Genomic DNA, 17,831 nt, shown 5'->3' on the forward strand with positions numbered 1-17,831 from the left:
AAGTTGTTAAAGGTCACAGTGTAAATGTATAATTTAGCATAAGAAATGAGAAGTCTCTGAACCTTTTAAACATTTATGGTAAAAAAATATATACAAATTACAGGAAACAAAAAGTAAGTAGTAAAGAATAGTAAAGTGCCCTGGGAGGGGGGCTTTTTCCCAATAAACACACATACTGTACACATTTATTGGATATATTTATTACTGCCAAGCTTTGGAGCTGAAGTGATCACAGCAGTCTTTTACCTGAAGCCAGTTTGAAGTGTGCTTGTGCTTGTGTGTGGTACTTTCAAATGGAGGTGATAATGATCTAATCGCTCTTTGCCTGAAGATAAACAGTGAAATTGTGCTGTTAAGTAATAGCTGCCGGACTGGATGAATAAAGCATCCCATAAGGCACAATTAGAGCATCAACCATCTGGTTTCTTCAGAGAAAGAGAGCAAGAGGTCACACACACACACACACACACACACACAGATCAACATCCGAAACAGACACATAGTGGAACTGAGTATGCATATTGATGCAGTCCTTGTTGAGAGGATGGCCATAAAAATTTTTTTTACATTTTTTTTGCAAGTATTGCTGATTTGTAGGATTAACCCCAATCTACTTATCTTACATATATGGCTGTCAACCAATCAAGTAAAGAGATCTAATTGGGATGTTTTTGTGTTCTCTCTTCAGTATTTCAGTCTCAGGCTCCGGGAGAGAGTTGGGAGAGTTTACAGTCATTCACTGTCTCACTGGCTGGATAGCAGAGATCATTCCTTTAAAGTGAGCATCATCTTGTTTACATGTCTGAAATTTGTATCTCCTGAAAGGCAATGTGCATTTCTGTTCCTTTACAATTTCACCATTACAATAGCAACACATTTTTCATATTTATGAAATGTATGTAATTAAGTGGTGTCTCACAAGGCTTGTTCTTTTATTAGAGCTTGTAGTCAAAGCTGAAGTGTTATATCTGCACCACTAATAACACCAAACAAAAAATAACAATCAAAGTTTTGCTAAAACTCTTCCCTCACTTGCCATTGGTCGAACAAACGGATAGTCCAGCCCCAACCGCATGCTATTGGTTTAGCCAATGTTGGTATGTAAGCTGGTTTGGGATGCTCAAACATAGAGAGCAATGCTTCAATATCGCCAAAGTCACAGTGTTTTCACTTTTTGGGAAACCAACCTAATTATGGCTTACTCACAAATCACCCTTAACTTTTAAAGTTATTATGTTTAGTATTTAGTTTCTGCTCTATTCTTATTAGAAATCTCTCAGTTGCAGGTCTGTTCTCTCCACCTATTGCTCTGTCTTTATGTCTATGGTATGTCTGTGCTAACATGCTTTACTCAACTGTACTCTCCGGTCCACAGATTGTCCTTGTTTTCCTCACTCTGTGCAGAAATTGAGCATAGACATTATGCTGTTGTTCTGTGAACAAACGGTGTGTCTTTTTCTGTTGTTTTGCCTTTATTAAGTTACTGCAGAAATGTTGTTATGAAGTAAGCATGTAATTTTGACTCTCTCTCTCTGTAGTCAAGAATTTTTTTTTGTATAGCACCTTTCACAACACATAGTTTCAAAGCAGCTTTACAGAAAATCATGCATTAACAGAAAAATAAACCATAATATTTATAAAGTCTTAGAGTCATAATTGTGTAATTTGATTAAATACAATTATGAAGAGTGTATAAAAATAAGTAATTAAATAATAATTGTATTTAGAAACCCAGTGAGCAAGTCGAAGGCGACTGCGGCAAGGAACACAAAACTCCATAAGATGTTGGTTAATGGATAAAAATAACCTTGGGAGAAACCATACTCACTGTGGGGGCCAGTTCCCCTCTAGCTTTCAGCATGAATATAATGCCAATATTACTTATTTATTTGCAGTGCAAGTCATAGTTTAAAATTATTAAACTAAGTAAATGTTAAGGGCCAGTGTTTAAACAAAACAAGATTTTTTAAGAACTGTAAGATTAATGATTAATGTCTTTGAAGTTCATCCTGGATTAACTACATAAGTTCATATAGATGCATTGTCCATTGTTTGTTGGCTGATGAAGACTTTTGTTGGCAATTTTATTGATAGTCTATGTATTCTATTTTAAGAGTTACTCCATCATTAGACCAAGGTGATGCAGGTCGAGATCAGTTAGGTCTGTCATAAATCCAAGGTTCAGGCAATGGCATATGAAGAATCCGATGTCTTATTGGAGTTGGCATCAGTTCATCTTCTGAGGTCCATCATAATAGACTGAAGTGATGTCTGGTTGGCACCGGCTTCATTTTGTCATCATCACCCAGAGACACGTAGCAGTGGTGTCCGATAGCGATTTTACAAAAAATATTTTTTTTATATCGCAGTTTCAAATGTAATTTGTATTTAAAGTTAGATGCATATGGAGTTTTGATTCTGATGGTATACATTCATAAGCTTTGATGACAGGTCTCAGACATTCAGCAGCACAAAATAATTTCCATATTCACTCGCAGTAATTTTAAATCACATTTGCTCGCTAGGTAGAGACCTGTTTTTATAATGTTACATTGTGTTTTTTCAGCAAATGAGTTCTACATTGCTAACAGTGTCAGATGTGACATAAAAAGACCCTTTAGCTGGCCGTACAATTGCACAGATACTTAATGCTCGAATTCGGGTGGCAATGCTGTACCTGCAATGATGCGCAATTCCAGGCACAGAATCGAATGCTATTCTTCCATACCGCAACATAATGAGGGGGGAGTTTTCAAGTTATGCAGTTATATCATATCTAGCATTCCCATCTCAATTGGTAAGCCATTTATTCAGTATACGTATATGATTAATAGGCTATAACATGTAAAAAACATGTACAAATATAACATGTTTAATATAAGGGAGTTATTTTACAAAGATAATTGTGTTAAACAGACATATTTTCAAATGACCTTGTGTGAATTTTATCTATGTGTTAGAGAGGAGGTATGCGAAAGGATGTTGAATGTTTGAAGGGGTACGCCACTGTAAAAAGTTTGGGAACCACTCGTCTAGACTTAAACTCAGTAAGTGTTACTGCATCCCGAACAGTGTTAGGTAGATTATTCCATAGTTTAGGAGCCAAATAGGAAAAGGATCCACCTCCTTTTGTGGATTTTGATATTCTATTAACAGGCCAGAATTTTGCGATTGTAATGAACGTGATGGAACATAGCGTGGCAGAAGGTCACTTAAGTACTGTGGAGTAAAGGCCTGCACAGGATGGATTTTTCAGTCCCGCTCCCGTGAGATTCTGTCCTGCTCCCGCAAAAAATATATCATATCTTCTCCCGCTCCTTCCCACAACTTTCACATTTTGTCCCGCTTCCGCCTGCAAAAGCCTGCAGGTAAAGGTATGCATGGATTTGCTTCTGCCTGCTCCTCTGATATCAGACAGTTTTTTTAAAAAGCAAACACAAACTTCATCAGCTGAAAAAGAGGATGAAGCATCAGTAAAAATTTCCTCAGGCTTGAGGCAACTGCAGCCTGCACCTGAATGTTCATCTGACCCATCTGACCTCAGGCTTAGTCCATAGCAGTTATTTAGGCTGAATACATTTCCAACTGCAAAGATTTAAAACTACAGCTAACTTTGTGTATTAATTAAGTTATATTTATTGTATTTTTTAATCTCTTCTGTTAAAGTAGCTCTTTTAACATAGGATGATAGCTGATATTATCAATAATGTTCTCAGTTAAATATAACTATAGGTCTGGACAAAAGCAACTTAGTTAAGTCAAGTGTATATGTCAAGCTCCAGATGCTGTTTTGAATATTTCTTTTAAACTTAAATTATAATTGAAAGAGAATTGGAATGTGTTTGTGAGCTTATTTGTCATACATCAGGATTACATAAATGTATTTATTTAAACATGTTGTATTTTGAAGATTAAAATAAGGTTTGTATTAAGTGAGGTCATACTTTATTTTAGGTGTCTTTAAATACTATGTACTTACATAAAATGTCTGTCACCAATGTCTTAAATATGGAGTGCGCCAGAAAGAGATATGAATGAGCGACCGTCCTTGTGCCTGTTAATCGTTTTGTTTTTTGTTTTTTAGTTGTTGTTGGTGCTCTTGTGCAATAGATGAATAACAATTGATTTATTTTTAGATATTTCTATTTTGCGGGAGTCCTGCAAATAATTGTATTCTCCCGCAACCCGCACACATGAGTGTCTTACCGCTCGCACCCGCACTCACCAAGCAAACTTGTCCCACACCGCACTCTGTTGCGTTGGGTCCCGCGGTAGACCCGCGGGTGTGTGCAGGCCACTACTGTGTAGCTAGACCATTCAAAGCTTTGTATGTAGTTAACAGAATTTTAAAATTAATATGAAATTTAACAGGTAGCCAAGGTAGTCATGAACGCATTAATTAGTTTTTTAGCATCAGCAACAGAGAGCGTGTCGTAGCATAGCAATATTTCTTAGGTGGAAGAATGCTGTTCTACAAACCTAAGTTCTTCGCTGTTGAAGACGATGTAACAGTACATCCATTGAGAGTCAATTTATATTTTAGTGGCTTATTTTTTTTAGGTTTTTGGTCCAATAACTAAAACTTCTGTTTTATTGGAATTGAGTAAAAGGAAATTTCTGGCCATCCAATCTTTGATTTCATTGATACACTCTGCTATTTTGGAGAATTGTGAAATTTCATCTTGTTACGAAGAAACATAAAGTTGGGTATCATCGGCATAACAGTGGAAACTTATTCTATGATTCCTGATAGTATCTCCCAGGGGAAGCATATATAAGGAGAAATGCAGAGGTCCTAAAACTGATTCCTGTGTAATTTTTTGTTTGATTTGACAATTCCTCGTTTACACAGACAAAGTGGTAGTGGAGAAATGCAGCTGCGATCAGATGATAAGAGCAAGTTATTAGTAACTCTGATAAATTAAGTCTCTGTACTGTGTTGTGGCCTAAATCATGACTGAAATTGTTCATATATACTATTTCTCTGTAGAAATGAAAATAATTGGAAGGACACAAACTTTTCTAGTATTTTTGACATAAACGGGAGATTTGAAATCATCTATAATTAGCCAATTCTCCAGGATCAAGTTGTGGCTTCTTAATAAGCAGTTTGATAACTTAATAAGCAGTTTGATAACTGCCATTGTGTTGTTTCTTGGGACAGGTCCTAAGGATAGTGAGGAGTTATTAAGAAGAGGTTCTGAGATTACAGGGAATACCTCTTTTAAGAGTTAGTTGGTATTGGATCTATTATACATGTTGTGGCTTTTGATGTTTCAATAAGTTTTGTTAGCTCTTCATGACCTATGACAGAGAAGGATTGAAGTTGCACATGAGGAGACTCCAATTTTATTTCTGATTATTTAAATTTTATCAGTAAAGAAATTAATTTAGTCATTTCTATTGTACTTTGATGGAATATCTGGTTCAGTTTAGGCTTTATTCCTAACCAAATTAGACACAGTACTGAATAAAAAAATTGTTGTGGTTATTTTCTATGAGTTTGCTAAAATATGCTAACCTGACAGTTTTTGTGCCTGTCTGTAGCAACAGACATTATCCTTCCATGCACAGCGTAATACCTCTAATTTTGTATTCTTCCACTTGCACTCCATTTTCCGAGCTCCTCTCTTGAGCGGATGAGTGTGATCATTGTACCATGGTGCGGGACTTAAAATTTGTTTTTAATTTAATTTGAGCAAGGCACTTTACTCCAGGTTGCTCCAGGGGGATTGTCCCTGTAATAAGGGCTTTGTAAGTTGCTTTGGATAAAAGCATCTTCCAAATGCATAAATGTAAATGTAAGTTCCGGGTGATCTATATACTGTAGCAAGGACAAAAGATGCCAGAGATTTCTTATTTATATCTGATGGTGTTACATTAAGCATTATAAGTACTTAAACTTATATCCTGTCCTCTGAGTAACACAAAAATGTCACTGTAAATTGTAGCAACACCTCCTCCTCGACCCAAACTATGATCTGTAATAATTTAATTTACAATTAATGCTTTGGTATAAAGAGATCTAATGTTTAGTAGCCCTATATTTATATAATGTTTATCTGAAATATTTTTGTTTTTATCAAGTTTGACCTTAATCAAATTCTGTCTAAATGATTTAGAGAGGGGTTTGTGTTTGGTAGCTCGGGGAACAGACACAGCCTCTATATTATATCTAGGTGATACAGTCTCTATGTATTGTAGTTTATGTGATCTGTGTGACGTCTCAAGGCAGCTAGCAGGCTTTTGGATTAGCCAGTTTGTCTGCTTCCTGACCTGGGCCCCAGTTAGTCAAATACTATCACTATTAAGATTATGAGCCATTACTAGAGAGGAGAGTGGCACATTCCCTGGAGGGATGGAGTCCGTCTCTCTTTAGCTGGTAAGGTCTACCCCAAAAACTCTCCCAATTGTCTATAAATCCTAAACTATTCTCCGGACACCACTCAGACATCCAGCTGCTCAGTTACACTAATCTACTATAAACAATATCACGAAGATGAGCAGGGACATTGCCAGAGCAAAGTACAGTGTCTGTTTTTGCAAGTTCACACACACCTTTAACATTATCTCTACTGATCTCTAACTGTTGAAGCCAGAAGTCGTTAGTGCCGACATGAATAACAGTTTTAGAAAATCTATATTTAGCATTAGCCAGTGCTTTTGATGTGATGTCAGACACTCTTGCACCTGAAATTCATTTAAAAATGGTGGCTGGAGTCTTTATTTCTATGTTCCTTACAATAGAATCACCAATTATTAATGCTCTTTCAACATGATTCTCAGTGGGTGCATCACTGAGTGGGGAGAATCGATTGGAAACCCTAACGGGAACGGGAGAGTGGTGTCGCTTTGCTGAACGAGTATGCCGCTGAGACGTCACCCAAATGCCCTACTGTGGGGGCTCTTCAGCCGGAACCAAATTATGTGTGTTGCTGGCTGTACTACCAGCATCTGAAAATTTATCTACAGCCTTCTGTTTCTCACTGACCTCCACTAGTGTTCGGATGCGGGCCTCCGTCAACCTGACTAATTCCTTATATTTGTCACATGTCAATCCCTCAGTGCTGAAGGAAGAAGCTATAGTGAACATGTGGCATGTAATGCAGGAAGCAATAATATGAGTAGATGACATGAAGACAATTGTTTGTAGTTGTTGGTTGTTCCTAAGCGGCATGGGTTTGAGATAGATGTGACTTCCTCAAGCAATTTTTTGTTGTTATGGTTGTTCTTGATAAGCGGTGCTTTGAGATCGATGCGATAATCCATGTAACACAGAGGAGAAAATGGGTGTACGCTGTAAAATGCACGCAGTTTAATCATTATAAAAACAGAAAGTGGATGTACGCAGATACATTATTAGAGAATAATGTGGGGGAAAACCTGATGCGTGCTGAAGAATTGCAGATATTAAAGATTAAAAGCTGAAAAAATATAGATAAAAACGCTAGCAGGCTACAAACACAGACTCAAGTTAGTTTCTGTGTTTCAGAGGCTCCTCTGAGACCTCAGCAGTGTATGCATATAGAGAGTGTCCACTTGTATTTTTGAGAATAAATTGATGTTAGATAAGCACACACATCTTTTGGTCATATATTTTACAGTACAGTATGACATTAGCGCTAACTGGGAAAGAGTGTGTAATATTCCCCCCTGAGATTGGGCCTGTGTGTGTGTGTGTGTGTGTGTGTGTGTGTGTGTATCAAAGTGGGACTGTAGGATCTCCTGTGGTCAATTACTCAATGTTGCGTCCCTGCAGGATCTGAGAGTTGTATCTCACTTCAACAGCTTACGTGCTTGCCAGAATAACAGAGAGCAGTCCAAGAACTCCATGTAGCACCAAGCGGCAAAACTGTTTATCGACAACTTTTCAGCATGAAATTGCAAAATATGGACAAGCAGATGACTGAAAAGAACATTTAAAGGAGTGCTGAGTAATTTTTCCTCAAAAATGTTTTACACATTTCGCTCACATAACAGATGAATCGAGGCTCATTGTGAATAGCACATGTCTTAAAATCATCAGAAAATTAAAGCTTTTACGTGGTCCTGCATCCATGCGTGATACTGCATCCATGCAACTTGACTGTCAAATTGGCCAGGGCAACAAACAAAAAATGGCACACTTTTAAAAGATTATCAGAGATATTTTTTGAAAGTTTAAGACTCACTTCAAAAATAAGGGAGTGTGTGTTTCTACTATTTGTATCTATTTATTTTATTATAATTGTTTTTCATTTGTTTTCAAACTCTAGAGATCACATGTACTGGTTAATTGAGCATTCCACAGCTTTTCTCTAATTGCTGTTCATTGATTGATGCAAAGTGCAGAGACTTTCTTTGTTCAGCCTTATTAGTTTCATCCATTGATCCTGCAACTTGCCATTAAATTGATACAAGTTTTTTGTTATTTCAGGCTTAAATAGGATTTAATTAAATGAGATTATCAGATAAATTCACAGCAAAACCCTAATTAATTAATGGAGATCACAACATTAGGAGATGCCTCTAATCTGCCATGTATTATGCCATTCCTAGATCCTGGTTTACTGGGAACATTTGGGAATTTCTAAGGGGCAACATTGCTCAATTCCAATTGGAGGAAGAGCGCTCAGAGGAGAAGACCACGACTGCTGACCTCACGACTGTCATGGATTCTAATGTGGATGAGATCAATTGCGAATCCCCCACAACTCCAAAGAGTAAAGGTATTGGCACACCCATGCATAGAAACCTCAGATTGCAGTAATTTATCTATTAGCAGTATGCGATATGTCTGGTATAAAGACTGAGAGAGTAAATGAGAGAATCTTTATGAGTAGATGCCTGCTGTGAACATATCTTTTTTCTTGAGCCCTTTAATGGAACTTTAAGTTGTCTGAGTGTTTTAGGATTCAAAGTAATTTAAGTTTGGTGGTGTCAAGTTTTGAGGCTTCTATTTGAGCCTGTTACGTTACCTTAAAACTCTTCATCAGTTGATATACGGTGAGGGAAAAAAGTATTTGATCCCCTGCTGATTTTGTATGTTGGCCCACTGACAAAGAAATTATCTGTCTATAATTTTAATGGTAGGTTAATTTGAACAGTGAGAGAACTCCAGAAATCCAGAAAAATGCATGTCAAAAATGTTATAAATTGAATTGCATTTTAATGAGGGAAATATGTATTCGACCCCCTCTAAATCAGAGATTTCTGGCTAACAGTTGTCTTTTATACAGGTAACGAGCTGAGATTAGGAGCATCTCGGCTCGTAGTGTGCTCCTAATCTCAGCTCGTTACCTGTATAAAAGACACCTGTTCACAGAAGCAATCAATCAATCGGATTCCAAACTCTCCACCATGGCCAAGACCAAAGAGCTGTCCAAGGACATCAGGGACAAGATTGTAGATCTACACAAGGCTGGAATGGGCTACAAGACCATCACCAAGCAGCTTGGTGAGAAGGTGACAACAGTTGGTGCAATTATTCGCAAATGGAAGAAACACAAACTGTCTGGGGCTCCATGCAAGATCTCACCACGTGGAGTAGCAATGATCATGAGAACAGTGAGGAATCAGCCCAGAACTACACGGGAGGATCTTGTCAATGATCTCAAAGCAGCTGGGACCATAGTCACCAAGAAAACAATTGTTAACACACTACACCGTGAAGGACTGAAATCCTGCAGCGCCCGCAAGGTCCCCCTGCTCAAGAAAGCACATGTACAGGCCCGTCTGAAGTTTGCCAATGAACATCTGAATGATTCAGAGGAGAACTGGGTGAAAGCGTTGTGGTCAAATGAGACCAAAATTTAGCTCTTTGGCATCAACTCAACTCGCCGTGTTTGGAGGAGGAGGAATGCTGCCTATGACCCCAAGAACACCATCTCCACTGTCAAACATGGAGGTGGAAACATTATGCTTTGGGGGTGTTTTTCTGCTAAGGGGACAGGACAACTTCACCGCATCAAAGGGACGATGGACGGGGCCATGTACCGTCAAATCTTGGGTGAGAACTTCCTTCCCTCAGCTAGGGCATTGAAAATGGGTCATGAATGTGTAATCCAGCATGACAATGACCCAAAACACACGGCCAATGCAACAAAGGAGTGGCTCAAGAAGAAGCACATTAAGGTCCTGGAGTGGCCTAGCCAGTCTCCAGACCTTAATCCCATAAAAAATCTGTGGAGGGAGCTGAAGGTTCGAGTTGCCAAAGTCAGCCTCGAAACCTTAATGACTTGGAGAAGATCTGCAAAGAGGAGTGGGACAAAATCCCTCCTGAGATGTGTGCAAACCTGGTGGCCAACTACTAGAAATGTCTGACCTCTGTGATTGCCAACAAGGGTTTTGCCACCAAGTACTAAGTCATGTTTTGCAGAGGGGTCGAATACTTATTTCCCTCATTAAAATGCAATTCAATTTATAACATTTTTGACATGCGTTTTTCTGGATTTTTTTGTTGTTATTCTGTCTCTCGCTGTTCAAATTAACCTACCATTAAAATTATAGACTGATCATTTGTTTGTCAGTAGGCAAACGTACAAAATCAGCAGGGGATCAAATACTTTTTTCCCTCACTGTAGAAGCTAATGAAAAATATCATTTTTATATTCAACGTACAAGATTTGCATTGTAATTGGTGCCTTTCAAAGAAACAAGCCAGTAGTATGAGGTTATCTGCTCCTTAAAGCATTATAGTGGTAACCTTCTGGTCACATGCTTACAGGGACAATAGCAGTATTCAGAGGGAGTAGGGATCCTCAGGGCCTCACATGAGATTTGAGCCAGCATTCCTGTGGTTGCCAGCAGAAAGCTGATGGGGAGTGGAACACCCCTTAACCTCATGTAATCCTGCGTACACATGCGTGGACGTTGTATATTGGCTTTGCCAACCACAACACCTAATTTCATTTAATTTAAACCGACTGATCTCAGTTCAGAACATTTTGGGCTTAAACTTTCACTTTACATAGTCATGTGACAAAACAACATGGTGCAGATCACAGTGGAGTTTGTCTTTGAGAGAAACACCTACATCTGGTAAGAAAAATGATTAAGGTTTTACATTGAAACCTGTATGAGTCAAAAGATTAGAGTCTTTTGTTTCATCCGATATGCCATTTAAAAACATTTGAGCAATTTATCGGGAAATGCCACGCTGCTAGACACAGTGTACACTCAATAGCACAAGGTTTTCATTAGAAATCCTATAATTACTCTGCATTTTCAAATTGAGAATTTAAATTTTTTTTGTTATATGGAGTGAGGATGAAAAGACGGTGCATTTTGAACTGTTCTGAGACCAGTTCAGAAAGACAGCACATTGTAAGTCATTCACTTAATAGGGAGCAAGGGAGCATCCTATAGCTTTCCTATGAAGCCAGTGCATTCAATTCAAACGTTTTATTTGTGCTTTTCCCAATACATATTGTTCCAAAGCAGTTTTACAGAAAATTAGTTGTAATGTCTGTAACTGTAGAGCTTCTAAGAGTAGGAGGCAAGAAGGAAGCGGGAGCTGGTATCGCAGTCCAAGTGAGTGTTTTTTTATTCTCAGGGCTTTAACTCAAAATATGCTTTCCAGCAAGAACTTCAGTTTACACACAGCTTCAATGATAACAGTCAATATAAACTCAATAGATGCATTAATATATAAACAGCTTTTCAGCATTCAGCTTCAGTCTGGGTGCGTGTGCGCGTCTCTCCTGGTCTGAAATTCTGCCGGCCTTTTAAAGCCCGTCTCTGCAGTCACTGAAATTAGACACAGGTGTTTTAGTAATCACCAGGTGATGGCCTTTACCTCTTCCTCTCTCCCCACTGACAGACACACGACCACGTTCCCATCTCCACATAACCCCACCGCACGACTCAGGCCCGGGCCCAGTCCGGCCCCATTTTTAGTGAAATCAGTCAAAGGGCTGGGGACATCAGAGAAACTAGACACAAACCTTGGGTAGTAGCCAGCCAGCCACATAAAATGGCTCACCTCCTTTTTGGTCTTGGGCCATGGGCAGGTTGCTATCACTGCAGTCTTATCAACTTGGAGCCGTACCTGCCCATGACCCAAGTGGAAGCCCAGATACTGTACTTCCACCCATCCAATTGCGCACTTTTTCGGGTTCGCTGTGAGTCCCGCCTGCCTCAGCGACCCCAGGACTGCCTCTCCAGCCATCGAGTCACACAACACTGATTGTTCCCAAAATCAGTGGATGGGTGAGGTGGGAATTAACCGTGGCCTCCACTCTATAATTTTTCCCTGGAATTGAATAATGGCAGTCACTACTGGATACTCGTGAACATGACCATGCAACCACCTCACCATCACCTTGTGTTTCGCACCCAAAGCAACGTCATGAACCAAGCCATGGTGATTCATGGTTTGATTATAGCCTGAATACAACAGAACTTGGTGTGTATGCCCCTTAATTCTTATCGGTACACGGTTGTCCCTGCTCGATCGGGGGTGGTCTGTGGCGAGTTGGGTACCTGGACACATGTCCCCACCTCCATCATCAGAACCGGTCTTGAGTGTCCAGCTTCCCCGCAACTCCAGGAGGACGGCCAACTTCAGCTTTGAGTAGTCCAGTCAGTCCTCAGTTGGTAGTTGTTGTGCCGCAAGCTGGGCCTTCCCTGTAATTATCGGCAGCAGGTGGAGGGCCCATTGTGTTTGCGGTCAGTCGGAGGCAGTGGCCAACTGTACGAACAGGCTCTCAAATGCCTCCGGATCGTCCTGGGTCCCCATTTTTGTGAGCACAAGGTGTGGCTTCATCGCTGCTTCCGGGGCCATGGCGGAGGACCCGCCTGGAGCTAACCAGCTCCGCAAGGCCTGCCAATCCTCGGCCTGTGCTTGATGGAGTTCCTGGAAGGGCCGCTTCTGGGCGAGGAGAGCTTGGTGGTGAATCTCCTGGATGCTAGCCAAGGCACAAATGACTTCGTCCAGCAGTGAGGTGTATATGGCAGCCAGTCTTCTTTCCAATTCCAAGGTTTCGGCACCAGTGCAGATGTTCTAAGAGTGGGATGCAAGAAGGAAGCAGGAGCCGACTTCGCAGTCAATGTGAGTGATCTTTTATTCTCAGGGCTTTAACTCAAAATATGCTTTCCAGCAAGAACTTCAGTTTACACATACAGCTTCAATGATAAAAGTCAACACAAACTCAATAGATGCATTAATATGTAAACAGCTTTTCAGCATTCAGCTTCAGTCTGTGTATGTGTGTGTCTCAGACTCTCTCTCCTGGTCTGGCATTCCGCTGGCCTTATATAGGCCATCTCCGCCATCACTGAAATTAGACACAGTTGTTTAGAGTTAGTAATCACCAGGTGATAGCCCTTACCGCTTCCTCTCTCCCCACTGACAGACACAGGACCACGTTCCCATCTCTACAGTAACGTCTCAAAAACATGAATAGCCAACACTTCTGGAAACATAATAAACAATTTATTTACAAATAAAAAAAAAATTGCACAGCTTGGTCCTGATGACATACTACTAGTTACAAATCAAAAAAGGAAATGGAAAATGCAGACAGCAGTCAAGCTCGGGCTCAGGAGGATAAAGAAAGTGCGTAAGATTGTTACAGTTGCAGAGGGAAAATTTACGTGAACTCTTGGACTAACCTGGATTTTTGCATAAATTGGTCATGAAGTTGGCCTATATTTTAACACAGTCTGCTTAAGTAACATATAAACAATGATACATTTTCATGGTGGTATTGGACATACTATGTGTGTGAACCATTTGGTTTACATTAATAACTGTTTGGATGTCCATTAGCTGCAAAAAAACAGTTTCAGTATAGGAATAATTTTGGGATGTCTGGTATAAATCGCTTTCTTGAGGTCACATCAAAGCATCTCAATCTGCTTGAGGCCAGGTCTCTGACTGAGTAGCACCAGAAGGTATATTTTCATCTGTTGAAGCCAATCGGCAAACTACACTGTAAAATTCTCTATTTTTCTTTATCAAAGTCTGCTAAGAGGAAAAGTAAAGTTGGTGACAAAGACAAAAAGTTATTTAATCCAGTACAGCTATCCATCCAACTGAAAGTGAGTTAGCTATCTCCGCGTGTTTTGCGTGTGAATATATTTTGATATAAAGTGTAGTTCTTTTCTCCTCTCTCTTCACCATACATTATTCACTCTAAAAAAACACAGTTGAGATATGAATATTTCATCCTCATACGGAAACACTCTATATTCTCTCTGAAAACACATAATACCTAGCTTACCTGGCATTGAGCTCTCAGTGCCCCCGTAATGTTGAGATGGTGCTCTCTTTAGCCGAGCATTATGGGTAAAATGACACAGACGAATCAGTCTTGACTTGACTTGCTGGCCACTTGTCTTCAGCTAGCACCCTCTCCGATCTTCATGCATCGCTTCTTCAGCAGGTTCATGTATTATGGAGTCAGTGCCACAGCATTCAGTGCCAGATGTGTATCATCAGCATGAATAAATAAAACAACTGGCCCCCTTTCTCTCCTTTGATAGTAAGTGTGAGTGAGTGAATGTATAAATGTGATTGTGTGTGCATAACCATATTTGTGTTTGCACTGAAAGGAGTGTGCAGCATTTGTGTGTGTCGGGTGTTAGACTGTAAACAGAGTGCCATTGTTTTTCACTCAGGTAGTGATCTGAATTGAATTATCTGGCTTAGCCTCTGGCAACCACTGTCAATTCTGTCACTGTGCATATAATGCCTGAAATATGCAAGGATAAGGATGTTTAATTGTCAGCATACATGTATGGTTCCTTGGTTCCTCTGGGTTCTTGATACTAATTAATGGGTTGAAAATTATAACATGCTTTGACATATATCATTTTGGTGCCACGACCTAGATCTTCATTGCCTAAAGCGGTTTCTCTCTTATTGAAACACACACACACATGATCACCGTTCATTCTATATATAGTATTCAGGCATTTATAATGTATTGTGTTTCTGAAGTTGAGGAGCAAATGGTTACATTAACCCTCTTGTTCTCTTTGGGGTCTCAAGGAAATTTAAACAGCTTGAAAGATAAAATTCATGACTTTGGTAATCTTATGAGAACTGATTATAAATAACATTTCAACTTGATAGCAGACTTCAACCGACCGCCATAAAAATTTTACATTAGAAATGTTTCATGTTTAGGGTCTCAGAGAGCCAAGATAAAAAGCATAAATAAATGCAATGAATTTTCACAGGCTAAGATTCTCTGACTGGTGTACACTCTGCAGAGATACACTCCTGACAATTGTTTATTTTGATTTAGTTTATTGTATTCAGGGTTCACACTGTCATGTAAAACCTGCAAATGTCCTGGTATTTAAAAAATAAAGAAAATTCAAGTCTGGAAAGGTTATTGAAATAAACAAAATCGTAAAAGTCATGGATATTTCCAGAGTGAAAATATACTTTTCTAGTTTTGCTCTGCTCTAAAATATTACTGTAGCAAATCCTTTAATTCCAGGGAATGAGGAAGCTGGAGATGGAGTACTTCGTTCCAATAAGTCAGTCTTTATTTAACAAAAAATCCTCTCTTTTCAGCAGAACACATCCCAAATCACACACACAGCTTAAAGCTTGGCGCATTCTCTCTCTCTATCTATCTCTCTCTCTCTCTCTCTCTCTCTCTATCTTGTCTGCTGCTGTCTCCTCCCCTTTATTTCCGTGTCACAGCTCAATGGGAATACAAACAGGTGTTAGCACAGGTGTAAATACTTAACCACTCAGCTTTCCCAGACTTCACTCTCCACAGATTGGCGCTCGATCGCACCCCTGCCTCCACAATTTCATCAGCTAAATATTGCTCTCTGTTTGAGCTTGTGTTGATTACAGCTTGCTTGCCAGCCATATTGATGTTCGAGTTTTGAATGAATCCTTTTGAGTTGGTATATTTCAGTTAATTGGTCGAAATAGTTAACAAATCGATCTAAATGAATGATTAGCGAATCAGTCTGAATCCAAATGACTTTTACAAATTCAAGAAATCACAAACAACTGAGTAATGGAAAGTCATGGAAATTCATTGGTCAAAAAAGTGAGAACCCTGTGAATTATATTTTTATTGCATTGTTCTACATTGTCTTTTATGACATGAGGCAAAGGCCCGAACTTAACTACATTCCTTAACTACTTCAAGTTATTGTGACTTAAAAGGGTTGCTGTTCTCCATCTGGATTGCTCCATCCATCCATCCATCCATCCATCCAAAAGTGCATGTCTACTATGTGATAAAAGATAGGTATGAAGGTACAATATTATCTGCCTGCTGTATTAAACTGGGTTTTAAAAGGTTATTTTATTGACACATACTTCATTTGGGCCTCTGGGACCCCAAACATAAAATTGTTGATCTCCACAGATCAACATGAGGGTTTATTTTATAATTTCCCACACCAACTGACTGTGGCCCCTCTCTCCCTCTCTCTTTTTATTTTGGCCCACAGCTTGATTGTGTAATGGGCAGGGCACTGATGGCCCGATAAGAGATAAGAGATGGCCTTGGGAGATAGATCAAACACTGATAACACACTTCCTCTACACTGGAAGTGCTAAAGTATTTGAATGAGAAAAATAGGGCTTGACAGATTACAGTTCCCTCTCCGCTGTAATTGCCTTTGTCTTTGAAACTCACTCCTTGATCTATCTACTCACTCTCTTCTCCTCTTATTCTAAAGAAGCTGAAATCCATTAATTTCATTGGGCTTTAAGTATTAAAGAGATGGAAGCCTGACAATGGAAAAAAAAGTTTGATTTTGAGGGTTTGCAAAAATCTTCATACATATAAAGTAGTAACAACACATCTTTCATCTATTCATCTTCATACATATACTCTCACTTTCTCTTTCTTCTTTCTGATTTAGCTACTGGTCTTACTCCTACTCCTCTGATGGTAGTTTGTGCCAGTTACCAGCCATTGCACCTGCTGGAGAAAAGGACCTCTGTGCTTACTAAGATGGTACTCTTCATATTTTTATGTTTCAGTTCTCTGTACTGTTTACCATATCATATTAGATGCATTAAAGTATGTTATACCACACAATATACAACACTACTTTTCATAAGAAGACACAGTGCCATTGAAATGTCTAAGTAAACTTGTGAAACTTTATTAAAAAAACAAATCATTACAAATTATATTATCAACATAATAATATGGGTGAAAAGTAGAATTAAATAATTAAAGGGATTGTCAAAAAGAAATTCTGCCATCCTCATGTTGTTCTGAACCAGTATGAATTTCTTTCTTCCTTGGAACACAAAAGGAGATGTTAGGCAGTATGCTTAGTCTCTGTCACCATTCACTTTCATTAAATGTTTTGTCCATACAATGAAAGTGAATGGTAAAAAAGACTAAACCTACTGCCAATGTTTTCTTTTGTGTTAAGAATGTCTTGGTATTTAATATGTCCCCCTTTTGCTTTAATGACAGCATGCATCTGTGCCTAAATGGAAGCAAAGAAATCTGACCTTTTGTGCAAAGGAGTTACTGTCAATGTCACATATTTGTGGAGAATCTAAAATATTTCTTAAATAATACTCACTATATAATTACTTCATATAAGTGACCATACTGTCAAAAAAATATCTCTAACAAGCTAGTGTCTCACAGCAGAAGGAAAAAGAATGGGGTCACATGTGATATACCACACATAGCAGTATGGATTCTTGCTCATTTCATTTATTAATCTTATATCCACCCATCTAGTTTGATATTATGCCTCCACCAAGCGTACTTACAGTAACTAAAGCTCATTCATGTGAAAACCTGCCCCAAATAGTACTCTCCCTCCTTCTATCACACACTTGAGCAATATTTGGCTTCATTTAGATTAGCGCTGGCTGTCTAATCCATTATTAAATCTCT

General features: G+C 39.0%; 1 protein-coding gene across 2 annotated transcripts in view; it reads left to right on the forward strand.

Annotated features, from left to right (window-relative positions):
* LOC127622128 (androglobin-like) overlaps positions 1-17,831 on the forward strand; it is a 61,040-nt gene that overhangs the window by 10,094 nt on the left and 33,115 nt on the right. For both annotated transcript variants that reach the window (XM_052096071.1, XM_052096072.1), the window contains exons 7-9: positions 689-778; positions 8,539-8,708; positions 16,828-16,922. In XM_052096071.1, the coding sequence (XP_051952031.1) occupies positions 689-778; positions 8,539-8,708; positions 16,828-16,922 (355 nt within the window). The remainder of the gene's footprint in view (positions 1-688; positions 779-8,538; positions 8,709-16,827; positions 16,923-17,831) is intronic.

This window comes from Xyrauchen texanus, chromosome 28 (genome assembly GCF_025860055.1).
Source record: "Xyrauchen texanus isolate HMW12.3.18 chromosome 28, RBS_HiC_50CHRs, whole genome shotgun sequence".
Taxonomy (NCBI): Eukaryota; Metazoa; Chordata; class Actinopteri; order Cypriniformes; family Catostomidae; genus Xyrauchen; species Xyrauchen texanus.